Source organism: Apaloderma vittatum, unplaced genomic scaffold, assembly GCF_000703405.1.
Source record: "Apaloderma vittatum isolate BGI_N311 unplaced genomic scaffold, ASM70340v1 scaffold2275, whole genome shotgun sequence".
Classification (NCBI taxonomy): Eukaryota; Metazoa; Chordata; class Aves; order Trogoniformes; family Trogonidae; genus Apaloderma; species Apaloderma vittatum.
Genome location: NW_009716318.1, coordinates 10658 through 24591, shown reverse-complemented (window position 1 = coordinate 24591; position 13934 = coordinate 10658). Strand labels below are relative to the sequence as shown.

Genomic DNA, 13934 nt, shown 5'->3' with positions numbered 1-13934 from the left:
ATAAGGTTCACACAGACTCACTTCTCCAGCTTGTCGAGGTCCCTCTGGACGGCATCCCTTCCCTCAGGCATGCCAACAGCACCGCTCAGCTTGGTGTTGTCTGCAAACTTGCTGAGGGTGAATTCAGTCCCACTGTCTATGTCACTGAGGAAGATACTGAACAGCACTGGCCCCAGTATGGATCCCTGAGCCCAGAGACTACTTGTCACTGATGTCCATCTGGACACTGAGTAAAATAAGATGAAGTACAAGCTGTGGTGTTAGTCACAGATCAGTGGCTCAACCCATAGATATCTGGTGCTGTCTGAAGTGCCTGAAGTTCCCTACCTAGTCTCCAGCTGCCACTCAAGGAGCACAGATCTCCCCAAAGTCTTTTATTTCAGAGCCCTGTCAGATACATAGCAAGTCCTTGAGTGCCACAAGTGACATTGGGTACATTTGTGTGATGAAATACATGGAGCCATTGGCATGTCAGTTTTGAATTGCAGAAACAACATAATACCAAAGGAGCTTTTTAAAAATACTGACTTACTTGTTGATCACTGCAATAAATTTATTTGCATTATAATACATTTATTTGTAGCTAGTGCGTATAAATATATGTCCTATAATCTGTAAAACTGGAACTTGTGCTTGCGAAGCAAGAAGCTGGTACTTTTAGGCTGGCTTCAATATTCCAAATAGCTGAGTACACTTTTTGTTAGGCTGGTTGATGGGTGTCGTAAATATCATTGGATATAGCTTTACACATGCTTCATGTTTGAAACAACAGAGAATTCCAAGGATTATGATCTTTTCTTCTTACATTTTGTCTTTGAAATATGGGCTGTGAATCCGGGTGCTTTGAAGTAATTGGAAAACAGTCTTCTGAAACAAAGAGGTTTCTGGATGAGCCTGCTTCTCCTAGCGTCATGCAAAGAACCTCTCTTTTACTTACCTGCTTGTTCCAGCTACTGTTCAGCTTTGGGGACAAATTTCAGCTCGCTCTTTATATTCTGAATCTCTGACAAGTTGACAGCAGGACCTGGAAGTTTCTTAGCTCCTGGGAGATGTTTCTTTTCTTTCTCCTCCTCTGTCAAAGCAGGAACATTCTGCACAAAAGGATAACAGTGACTTTACTGCCACAATTGCAGTCTTTTGAGTATAAACATTGGTCAGTTATTTGAGAAACAGGAAAGAATGTTTTTATACCAAATGAATTCCCAATGGAAATTGAGGGGCAGGGGAAGGGGTAGAGGGTAGAAAGAGGTAGATTATTTTGTTGATTGTTGTCTAAAATGTTTAAAAACATTCTCAAAAGAAAATTAGAAGGGCCTCAGTGAAGAGGAATGTGGATCTTTTTAGTAATGTGTAAGAACTTAGAGCATCAGACCATTAGTGGAAAATTAACTTGCATTAAAGGCAACTCTCAGGTTACTCATATTTTAGGGGAAAAAAAAAAAACCATTTTTATCATATAAAGTATTTCAGAGTTTTGTGGTTGCCACTTGGGTGTGAATTAAAAAGCATTGTGCACTTCTGCAGCTCTGAAGAAGAGCTGTGACAGTAGGTTACGGACCTCCAAAACCTCTTCCAAGCTCAGCTTGAGTTGATGTTGAGTTTCTATCAACCTCAGTTGCAAGACCAGAAGGCTTTTTGTCATTGTATGTTTGAATTAGGGTAGTGCATGATGACTCTTTTGCCGACACTATAAAAATACAGGCTAAATAATAGCGCTTACACTATAGTGAGCATCACAGCTCATTTCCTGATGGAAGACAATATTTCAGCCCTTGGTACTTACTCAGCTGTACTACTGCTCTATTTTATTGTACGATTGTGAGGCAGAGCATGCATTTTAGACAATTTCTATTCTAGACTAAGGAATGTTTTGAAGTAGTTTTCCAGTAGGGAGTTTAAGGCTGTTTCAGCCTGTTCTGTGTTTTATAAAGCTGTCATACAGGTGGAATCATGTAGGTTAGAGATGAATTATTATTTTACTGCAAATAATTTCACAATGAAATAATTATTATGGGTTTTTTATTACTCTATGAAGGTGCTCTTGGGATGGTCTTTTTGTAGTTAATTCAGAATTTAGATTTATTAGCCATGCTTTTTGGAAAGGTATAGGGACTGTGAACAGTGATTCTTATATTTGACTTAATTTTTGAAATTCCGAAATTATCTGTCAAGTATAATTGGCCTCTTTTTTCTTTTGACTAATGGACTACGTGCTAATCAGAAACAGACTTTTTGCAATGTCAAGTAGCAAATAAGCAAGGAATTTCAAAAAAAATAAATTTTCTTCCTATCTGATCTTTAAAATTTTTTTTAGAGATCACTATATATAAGAAACTGAAGCAACATTTATAAAGCTTAGCTTAGTAAACATGTACAATCTTTTCTCACTGTTTAGCTAATATGCTAATAGTTAATACAAGATAGTATCATTTAATAATATTATACTATTGTTTCTTTTGATCACTTAAAATCCCAGCCAGTAGTCTAGCCCCAGCCACTACATATACTGTTTAATAGCTTAGTGATCTAACATCCTGAAACACTACCAAAGCATAGCAGGACAATAAATAAATCGATACAGAAGTGTTTGGAGGGGTGCACCAAACTGTACCAGTAGCTAAAGATGCCAGCGTGTACAGTTTTCTTGCACAGCCAGCTAATCTGAATAATCAGGAAAACTGTAATTCCCCTAACCCCTTAGTTCTTATTAGTACATAGCAGATACTATGTCAAAAAGTACCATTTCAAATCATCTACAATATAATTCCTCTCATAGTACAAATGGCACAAACTGTGACTGTGTTGGAGACTTTGTGTTCCATAAATTGTTGTTAACTTTCCCTTCTAATATGTGGTGTGTGCTATATATGACTGCACCCCTCCCTGTATCACCCACTCCATGTGCAACACACAGCTGAAATAAGACCTTGGCGTTCAGTTTCATTAAAGGAAATCTGAAAAGTGACTTAGATATACATTAAGAGTTAGTAAATTCGTGCATGGAAATGCTTTGACTGAAGAAAAGTTATTTTCTAAAGTTCTCACCTCCCATTTCTTTTTATGTTAACATGTCTGCTCCTTTGACCTTTAAAAACATGCCTTCCCATCTGACACCACCATCCCTTTGAGTAAGACCCATTTTTCCCTCATCTCCTTAGCCAAGGTTTTAGAATACAGTGAAAAATACTAAGCACTGTTAGCAAAAGTTCTGTTTGTCTGAAGCTGCTCTGAAGAATCATGAGCTATATTGCAAAACTTAACAAGATGAGAAAACTGAAGTCCACTGGTAGCTTTTTTATTCTATTCCTATTACAAGGTACATTTCTGCAGTCTTTACTCCCATTGCCTTCGTTGCCTATTGGCTATAAAACTGGGGCCAAGAATTTTCGTTCTGTAATGTCTGTCTCATGTATAGTACTCACTTAACTGAGAAGCAAAGAAATATTTAATTATCTAACCAAATCTAATTATCAGCACTAGTCATTTATTTTATTTCTCAAAGACTACTAGAATTCACACATGCTATATTAGTTTCTGCTTAACAACATGCATTCCCTCAGCAGTTTAATTACTGCAGAGAGAATATGCTTTCATTTCTTTCCAGGGGAGAAAGCCACAGTATGTGTTGAAGGTCACTTTGTATGTTTGGTTTTGCTTTTTTTAAATCTTCTTAAGGGGAGCTAAGTCAGCTTGGGTTTGGTTTCTTCAGGAAAGTTCTCTGTCAACAGAGGAGTATTTATATCAAATGTGTTGAAATTCAGAAAAAAAATTGTCTAATTTAGAAAAGGGGAAATTAGCTCTTAAGCAGCTAAACCTGATCATTCTGAAGTACCATAGCAGGGCAGAAGGAGCTGATGACTTGTCCAAATCTCGTCTGGCTGCTTCTTGTTTGGGACTGAATCACCAGCAGGACCTCTGACTGCCTGGAGCGAAGTGGTTGTTCGCTCCCTCTTCAGCATCACGGCTCTGCTCTGCCTGAGGGCAAGACTATGTCCAGCCACCACAGCTTCACTTTGCCTGCTTGGCAGCAAGTCCACCCGGCTTAGTCCTGCCAGAGGCAGCCTGGCTGGGTGGGGACGATTGGAGCCTTTCCTGCCCTTGGCTCTGAGGAGTATATGGCAGCTCTGGCCCAGCAGGACCAGTTCTTGGCTGGGAATTGTAAATTCAAACTAAGCCAATTGGCCAAGAAGCCATAAGTACCCATCTTTTCTTGAGATTTTTTCATCCACCATTGGTTTTAACTCTTTTTTATTATAAAAGATCATTATAAATAAGATACTTTATAATCTGAAAATATATGATATCTGTGCTTCATCGTAACCTTTGTTATCAATATCAGTTAAGGTATAAATTGGATTCTGTATTCAAAACTCAATGTTAAATGCTCTCTGTAAAATATAAGCATGAAAAGACATAATTCAATCTAAAATGGAGTATTTTCACCCCTATGCAGGCAAATGGGTTCACAGTTTCTGTTTTAATTCTGCAAGTGTCTTCACACTCACTTTGTCCTTGTTTACAAATATTCCAAAAAGTGCCAGGTTTGAAAACCTGTTCCAACATTGTTAAGCTGTACCAATAGATCATACCTCATACAGTGGGGCAACAGGTAGTAGAACATTCTTCCAAAGCCCTGTTATAACTTCTCCTATCGACTACCACCTAGATAAATACCATTGGTGAAATCCTAGCTCTCTTTCCTGACAGCAGATATCATCCTGCTGTTGAAGCAGAGCTATGTACCTTTTAAACAGTTTAAACTCCTGCAGGTATCTTGGCATCAAAACCAGAGCTGTGTATATATGAGGTGTTTTTTAGAAGCGGCTATTTATTTCCATGAATGATCACTGCATGTTCAGCTGTGGTACCTAAGACTGGTATGCAGTGCTATAAGATTGATTAAAAGACTCTTTCATGAATGGCAGGGATTCTCCTGGAGAATAAAAAAAAAACAAAACACCCCTCCCCCCTTTCTTCTTACCTCTTCCACTTCTTCAGGTGTAAATTCTTTTCTTTTATGTGGGTGGCCTGCACCAGGTCGAAACGCTCCCATTGGGATGTTAATATTAGCCTGTGAGATGGAAATTAAGATGCACATAATGGGGACTGATAGATAAACATACAGTGGTAAATGGCAAAATTCAAAAGGGGTAGGACGAGTGTATAGACACTATCATGCTTTCCGAGCACTTACACCTTCAATGTCCACATCAACACACCCCTAAAGAGAAGTGCTTTCATCTCTCTTTTAAAGACTGAGAATGAAAAAATAAAGCTATCTAGAAAGCTTTTGAAGTTCTCTATCTTAGTTTACTGCTCCCTGATTTCATTGGACTTTAAACAAATGAGTACTAGACACCAAAGTGTTTTTAGGCACCTGTATCCACTTCAGTTTGATCATGGTCAAACAGAAAGTGAGCGGCAGAATGAGCATTTAAGTGTAAATCACCCAAATCCTTCAATAACACCCAAACCACTCCCTTCCCCAATGACACTAGTTCTCACATGAAAGAAAGCCCACCCTGAACCAACTTAAGCCACAAGTGTTTAAAATGAGATCTTACCAACTAAATTTACCCGTGGGTGCTACAAACTGCAAATATAATGCCTTAGTTCTAGAAATACATCTCTCAGTTGCAAGGAGGATCTGTGGGAAAAAGTCAGGAAGGCTTTGTGACCCTCCAGTCCCTGCTGGGTTTTGCCCAGCCACCCCAGTCTGGTCTGCAGCAGGGGTTCACGAGTCAGAGCACATCGACTCCAAAACTGGACAGACCAATAGCCCCTGGGATTAGCAAAACCCCTCCAGAATGATACCCACAGGAGTACATTAATCTCATCTTTTTTATCTGTGGCAGAAAGCCAGTAGCCATAACATAAATGAGACTGATAATAGGTACCTTAGAGGTGAAGATCTTTGAGAAAGGATCAGCAGAAAATGTTGTTTAGGAAAGAGCAGCTACAACATATCTATTACCCAAGGTGACCCAGCCTGGATTATTTAAAAAGTCAAATGGCATGATCAACTAAATGCACAATTTATACCTATTCTTATCTCGTGATCTTGGTACAGAAGCTGTTCCTAGGGAATGTCATCAAAATATCATGACTCTCACTGATAAAAACAGGGGGTGAATGGGTAATGTTGTGGAGTGGAAGTGAAGAACCTTCCAACAGAGAGCTGTGTTATTGTAGGTTGCCATCTGACTGATTCGCATTAAATGAAGATGATAATTCCATCCTTCTGCTCAAATCATGGTCTTGCAGATTATGCCCCGAGTCGGGCAACCACAGGAAAACAGCTCACTGTTTTCAGTAACAAAAAGTGTTCTGACAGCTGTAATCAAACACTAAGTAAATTAGGAATCCATTTGCCAAGAAATAAGCACCTTTCCCTCTATTCTCTTTGTCCGTTTCCCATTATTTTATTTATGCAAGGTGATGCTATTTCAATGGCAATGGCAAATGTCTGTATAGGGCTGTGTAGTTTATAGAAACTGGGTGGATATTAATTTCATAATGCTTTTTCACTGAACATTAGTTTAGATACAGTAAAAGCTTTCATCTGCACCTCCTAAGTTCCCAGGAGACAGGGCATTTTCAGTCTTGCAGTACTTCACCCATTATTTCATTTATGGATGGAAAAAAAACAGCTTTGCTATATTTAATTTTAAGCATCTTCCCTGTCAGGCTCTGGTACCCCCAGGCAGCTTCTTTTTTTGGAACATGAAATTTATTTGCACTTTACAGCCAGTGTGGTCATACAAGTTTGACATTAAGAGTTATCTCTCCTCTTGGTGCTCATTTTGAACTCAGGCATTCCTTCTCCTCGGAGTCCATCCAAGCAGAAGCCAGCCTCCACGGCCAGCCAGGGCGTACCACAGCAGGGTAATTCTGATATCCGGCCCTTGCATTTCCTACTGTGTTTGACAGACCAACTGTGACTAAAAATGGTTCAGGAAACAAAAAAAACATAGTGCCAGGCTGCTAATTAAATTAAATAAACCACTCTTCAGTCTCTTCATATGGTCAGAAAGAAGCCACTTGTGACACGGAGCACCATGAAATATTTCAGTAAGTAAAGCAAAGTTACATTTCCATCACTGCATCATGACATATATTCTCCAGGGGTTGTTGATCCTACTGCAAAAGCACATAATAGCAAAGGACTATAATATGTGAATCTCAACATATAAAAATAACATGGAATTTTGAGTCATGGTTCTTAGAGTGCTTAAAGTGCGATAGGCATTAATTCAAGTGCAAGTCTCCCTGCTGGAGCAACTTTTAACACAATGTTTAGCTAACACAATATTTTAAAATTTGTGCTGCCATTTTTCTCATGATTCAAATTACCTTTGTAAAAAATAAATATTAAGAATAGTGCTTAAACTTAATGCACTTTTTAAATTGACACATTAGAAGCATTTTTTATTTACATTTAGAAATTGGAAATCCATCTTAAAAATAAAAAGAAGTCTACACTTCCTTACTTCAAGCAAAAAACATAATCCAGATTAATTCCTTAAATATGTTTGTATGTGCCTATGGATTTTAAATGTAAAATGTAAATACTTTCGAGCTATAAATTATCTACATTTTTCACTAATCATACAAACATTTCCATAGTCACTGTAAAAGAAGGGTGAAAATTTGAACTGAGTGAAATCAATGGCAAATTTTTGCTCATTTCAAGTCAAACAGCAGCTTGTATGCCTGTTCCAGTAGAGTAGATGATGACAAAGGGAATTAGCATTTTAACAGTTCCTTGCAATTTCAGTATGCTGTCTTGGTAATTAATCTTCTTGGTACTCCAATCCATTGAGTTAGTATTATCTTGAGGATACAGGGGACAGACTAGACTTTAGAAATTCCATTTTTGGTTTCTTATGTAATTTCAAGGAAACCTGAACTCATGGTAAAATTTCATTGCAAGTGCATTCTACAAAATCCATACAAATTCTGTAAAATTACAAAGTTTAGGAAGCATTTCTGACAAGAATCAATGATAGCATTCCCTAAATATATTCTTCATGATGCTACTTCATGATGATATTGGGATAATTCTCCATCTGTTTCAAGTATGTAACAAGCAACTTCATCCTTATCAGCATACACTATTTGAAGAGGTATATGACATAAAGGAACTTTTTTAATGAAAATATCAACATTTCTCTCATTTTACTTTGACTTTTAAATAAAATTCTTCTTAAGCAAATATTAGAAGTCATGTCTTTTTTTTCTCTAAAGGAATGCAGACATGAAGAACTTCACAATACCCATGCCATCTTTTTAGTCTATAAAGCGTCCAGCATCTGTGGAAAATCTAATAATTGCAAGAATTAGTTTTACTCATGATGTTGATCAGTTATGCAGATGTATCACCATGTTTTGCTCAGCCCATCCAACAACAGGTACAACCTAACATTGAGAAACCCATGCAAGGAAGGGATCAACTAACCTATCTGATCCAGCTTTTCATCAGCTCAGATCATAAGATGCTCTTCAGGTCAAACTTTTTCAGTGCTTTCATATTTACCGAGCTTTTCTCTTTAAAAGAGTAATCCCCAGTTAGCACTGCTCTGGTGTTTTATCTGAGCAAAAATGCAATTTGCCAAGAAATGGAGGTTGAGATTTACTATTTTCTTAGATTAGAAATATAAATACTATCTCTTACCTGAATGGCTTTGACATGTGACGCTGGCTGTTTTGACATTTTTAAGACAGAGGCTTATCCCTGCAAGCAAAATAGGAAAGTGTTACGGGCTCTGACATTCTGATAGCTAAGGGAGATAAGCTAGAAGTTAACCCATGCTGCCTCTTGACAGGCATCCATTTCATCTGCCCAGCTCCTGTTTCCATCTCAGTTTCAGAGTTGCTTAGTTATTTCTTCTGAATATCAGAGGGAGACAGAACACCTGAGCTCCTCCAATTAATCTTTCATAGGCACAAATGGAGCTATCTTTTTCACATTAAAACAAATAATGAGTAGAGATAAGGAATCTCTCAAACCTTAACGGCATTGTAAAATGAGTAAGAACTAAGGGAAGTATTTGAAGGTAAACCATGTATGGTTATCTCTGTCACAATATGTATGTGGGAATTATTGGAACTCTCAGTTTAAAACTTCTTTCAAATACAGTGTAACTTGCTACAAAACATGGATAAATGCAGACACAACCATCTTCTGACTCACAAATCCTTGCAAATCTTCAATGCTTACAGACTGAAAATGATCAAGATGGTCAAACTGTAAAGTTCTCTCTGACAATTGCTAGGGCAAAAAGTAGCCTCTCCTCAAAGTTTTAGATCATATAGATTTTAGATCATATAGATTCACCAAATTTCTTTAGCAATAAGGTAAAAAAGAACAGATTTTTCCATATAATTTTATACAGGCAGAGAAATATGGACTGATACAATATTAATATGCAATAACAAAGGGAAATACACCAAAATCAAAAGATTCTGTAAAGGTAGGGAAAAAAACCCAACAAAACAAAAAACAACAACAAAAAATCAAACAAAAACTAAAACAAAAAAGGAAAAAAGAAAAAAAATTTTATTATCAGATTAATTGAAACATTATCTCAGCCTTTTATGCTTTCACAGAGAATTAAGATTTTAACTGGACTAGATCTTCATCAAAGTCTGGTTATTTAATCATTATTACACAAGTTGAAATAGTAATGCTAAAAGACAAGACATGAATTCATCAGACAACTCATTGATCACAACCAAACTACAGCATGTCAGGAAAATATTGAGAAAAGCAATAAATAACGCAGGAGAAAATAATAAAAATACACTGTGAAATCAAAAGTAGATCAAAGGCTTTGGTACTCCAGAGAGTACAACTGTCATGTGGACATAGATGATCTGTAGGTTGGCTTCAGCCTGGAAGACTAGCCTGAAATTTTATCACTGAGGCTGCATAGAAGACTTGCTCTTGCATATTCTCACACCAGCTTTAAATCTGTGTGTAATGCTGAGCTGAACTTCAGTAGAAATGACCTACCATTAGAGGTCTCCCTCTGGTTGCACTCTCAGCTGCAAAGAGTGCTGTCCAAATCAATAAAGCATTAAGTCAAAAGGTGTAATTTTCTTAGGTTATTCATGTTCAGATTGATTTCACTTTATTAATAAATCAGGAAAAAAATCCTGCAAAATAAAAAGAGCATGCTGCCAGGGTTTTATAATGTGGTTTTGCGTTTACATTTACAATCTTAAAATCAGAGGTAGTTTAAAAAAACTTTAGAATTCACTTTTTCACTGAAATTCATGACAAAATTTCCAGATTTCAAAAAGCCAAAAGGATTTACTGCACTCTCTCTCTCTCTCTTTCCTTTTTGAAAATCTTTACTATGCACAGAAATAAACGTGCTGTTAAGCTATAGTTATATTCCAAAGATAACTATAAAACAATCACCCAGTTTATTGGAAAGATAGGACTCATAATACAGAAAAGTTTAATTAATTTTTCTTATAATCTCCTCCTCTTTCTAATCAGAATGAAAAATGGAAACTAAAGCACAGGAAATTAACATAGAACACCTTAAAACATCATGGATCTACTTTCTAAACGCTGTCACAAAGAAATTCATGCTAAGATGTACTCCATCTTGCGTGCCTCTGCATTGCAAAAACACCAACGCACACTTCTTGGGTCATCTAGAACTAAACTGGCAAGGATTCAATCTCAGCCCTAAAGCAAGCACAGAGATAGCCCTCCTCAGCGATCTGCTCTGGGTTCACAAGGAATCTGTGTTTGAAATGACTGCAATCAGACACCGGTTCCTAAAGACAGATGCATGATACAATTGTGCAGGACTGCTTTTGGAAGAGGTGATTTTCCTCCCAGTTCATGCTGTCCTCATTACCGCCAGAGAAATCAGGACAACAGCCTGCTACTGAGTAAAAATAGACAATCTGGCTCTCTCCCCTTCCCTTCTTTCCTGGAGTTTCCCTCCAGAGCAATACTGACCATCAGTCACAGGAAAACAAATCTTAGATTACAGATGCATCTATTACTGAAGTGGTTAATTCATTTTTATAAATTCCTCTGTTCTGTCACACGTCTCAGAGAGAGAGTCAAAAGCGCTGCAGTGATTGTATTATTTCTGGCATTCTGATCAGCTCTGCAAACTTGACAAAAAAACATTCTTCACCCTCATTTCCACAGCAGGATTCCATATGTACACGGCCAGAGAAATGCAGAGAAACGCAGACACACACAGTCTGTATTCCCTGGTGTTTTCTTGGCCTCCCCACACCTTACCTCTTACCTTTTATGGGCTGCATGCCGAGCCAAACTTAGAAAGCAACAGCAACGTTAATTCACTTTGGAGCCAGGCTTCCCCTGCAAATTCCCTCGCTTCACAGTGAAAGTACTTATGAACAGGACTACTTGTCAAATACAGGACTACTATAGTGAAATAGATCAGTGTTTTGAAAAGAAACATTGTTAAACAGAGGACCCATCTTCTGCTCCTCTGCTAAAAATAATTTCTGACAGGGCTGCAGCAAGATAATAAGTTCACTGATTCAATTTGCTTTAAATACTGTGAGATATCATAATGCCATCTTTTGTAGTCTGCACAAGAGATGTACAGTAGCACACAGACAACAGAAAGAGCCCTCCCCCATCCCAGCTGGAAGCTGTCTTTTCCCCCCACCACACTCACGGCATCAAGCACAAGGGGTATTGGACACAGAAGCCCAGTGTATTATCTTACTAAAAGGCTTTGACAGAAACCACACTACTGGGAGAGACAGCCAGCACAAAGGAAGAAGAGAAACCCCCACTTTGCAGCTTCCAGCCTGTTCCACAAAAACTTACTACACGCTCTACGCAAATGTGATCACATTTTCTGTAATGCAGTTGTCCCCTCTACAGTTACCTGTTAAGCTTACTGTGAAAGAACACTTCCCTTATCATCAAAACCTCCATGTAACATTTCACTAGCTGTAACAAACATATACAAAACATTAAGCACGTACCTATGTATTACATTATGAAAGATAATACAGTTACGCATCTTATGAGTCACTAGGTATTTAAGCAACTTTCTGTTTTAAATTTTTAAAGATCCCTACAGACTACCGAGCAATAACTGTAACAATCTGCTCTGAATATGCTGATATGCTGCACAAGACATTAAAATAAGCAGAAACCCACAGCTATTGTAGTCACCTCACAGCAGTTATTAAAAGTTTTTATAAGGGTCTTTCAAGTTCTTAATTGACCCCTCCAAGATTAGCTTACTTATTTACTTATATAAGAAAAGTTCCAAACCGTCAAGTGAGTATGTGCACCTCCTTTCGATGCTGAAAAAGGTTACCTTCTTCTATAGCTGAGGTATTGACTGTGATCCTTTTAATGTGTCTGAAATAGCTCCGATGCTTTCAGCCCGGACGGCACTCAGAGCTGCTCCAGGCTGGAGTGGGACTCAGCTGAGAAGTGAAGTGTAAAAGGGAATTCCTGTCATAGCTTCCAGTTGTTCTTCCTAAATATAGAGTTTGATTCACTCTGTAACTTGGTCCCCTGTGACACTTGACCATCATAAAACCAGGGCTCAAGTGTCAAGCAGAAGGTGTTGAGGGAACACACCTTTGGGTCCCTTCCTTGCCCTCCCTCTCCCTGTCATTCTGGGCTTTTCGCAAGCACCAGGCATACGGTGGCAGAAGGTAACATACAACACCTCCCGTGGTGTTTGGGGCAGTGTGTGCCTCCCTACTGCCACATCGGAGAAGGAAATAATTAAGGAGATGTAATAATGAAGAATTAACTAGGGGTGAGGAGTGCTACATCAGCACGACAGTATCACTGCTGGGTTGGGAGCGAACTCACACAGCAGCTGCTTCGGGGTCTCGGCATAGAGTCTCTCTGTGCAAGACAGCCGTGCTCATGGGGGTGAGGTCTCTGACTGTGCAAAGCCATAGCAGCCAGCTGCTGAGCCTTGGGGCATGTGGACGAAGAGAAGCTAAAGGAAGAGTGTGGGGGGAGTTGCTATAGCTCATGAGGGAAGTGAAACGTCATTATGCAAGTCATGCTCATGCTGGCTGGGCTACTGTCTTCGGTGAAGACTACTGAAGGAGATCAGCCACATCAAGTCGTGCGCAGAGCACAGCCTCGTTTCCACTTCCAGAAGTGCCTCCTGTTCACCACATCTTCATAAGAGTGAACTTACCTCTCCATCAAACTCCTCTGCCTTATCTGTTCTCCATCTGTCCTACAACGCTAATGGTGACAACAGTAGTGTCGTTATGGGAAATACTGTACTGGCCTCTTGCTGCTGCTACTTCCAACTTTGAGAAGATCAACAATTTTCATAATTAGTGCCAAAGAAGTTTATAACTAGTGGTTGGGATAGTGACTTCAGAGAGGATTTTAATTTTTTTGACCAATCGCTTTCTTCAAGTATCTCAAAGAGGAAGATGACCACCCAGACCACTTCATTAAGCGTGTGACTCACTTCTGCTGCCTTCTTTCCCAAAAGTTCTGTCATCTGGAAGCAGCTGATAAAGCTGATGACTTGTGTTAGCAGCCTGCAGACTACTCACAGCCACCTCCTTCCCAAGGAGCCATGACAAGATGGAAACACAACTAGGCCTGCAACAAGCACATGCATTCGTGTTAGGTCAAGACTGATGGAGGTACATATAGCAATCAGTTCATTCCAAAGAGACCCCTTGGCCTGTTTCTCAGAAAGGCTGAGCATGGCTGTTGTCAAATATTTGGAGGCATGAAACATGCACTTGAAACTTGGCAGAGTTCACAACAGGGCTCACAGACCAGTCCTTTGACTAGAATGGAGAAGTTTGCTGTTACAGTCTAAAGTCCTGCCTTCTAGGCAGTTGAAACTGTATTAAAGCAAGGCTGGAGTCAGATAAGTGACTTTACAAACCTCATTGTGAAGGTTCACATTTACAGTAAG

General features: G+C 38.8%; 1 protein-coding gene across 2 annotated transcripts; it reads right to left on the bottom strand.

The window, feature by feature from the left end:
- Positions 1–935: 935 nt before the first annotated feature.
- Positions 936–12453, bottom strand: SMPX (small muscle protein, X-linked). 2 transcript variants are annotated; one of them, XM_009869469.1, is made up of 4 exons: positions 12339–12453; positions 8675–8734; positions 4982–5071; positions 936–1091 (listed from the first exon to the last, which is right to left on the bottom strand). In XM_009869469.1, exons 2-4 carry the CDS (start codon positions 8711–8713, stop codon positions 951–953), a joined length of 270 nt encoding a protein of 89 aa, XP_009867771.1. In that variant the 5' UTR covers positions 8714–8734; positions 12339–12453; the 3' UTR covers positions 936–950. The 2 variants fall into 2 exon arrangements, with proteins under 2 accessions (XP_009867771.1, XP_009867772.1); XM_009869470.1 differs by having other exon boundaries at positions 12293–12429.
- Positions 12454–13934: the final 1481 nt, after the last annotated feature.

What these genes read in the sequence shown, in the direction of transcription:
- SMPX (XM_009869469.1), bottom strand. Translation starts at nt 8,713, where the DNA reads ATGTCAAAACAGCCAGCGTCACATGTCAAAGCCATTCAG. An exon ending in CACATGTCAAAGCCATTCAG is followed by an intron (nt 5,072 to 8,674) that starts GTAAGAGATAGT and finishes TCCATCTCACAG; the next exon opens with GCTAATATTAACATCCCAAT. An exon ending in CACCTGAAGAAGTGGAAGAG is followed by an intron (nt 1,092 to 4,981) that starts GTAAGAAGAAAG and finishes CCTTTTGTGCAG; the next exon opens with AATGTTCCTGCTTTGACAGA.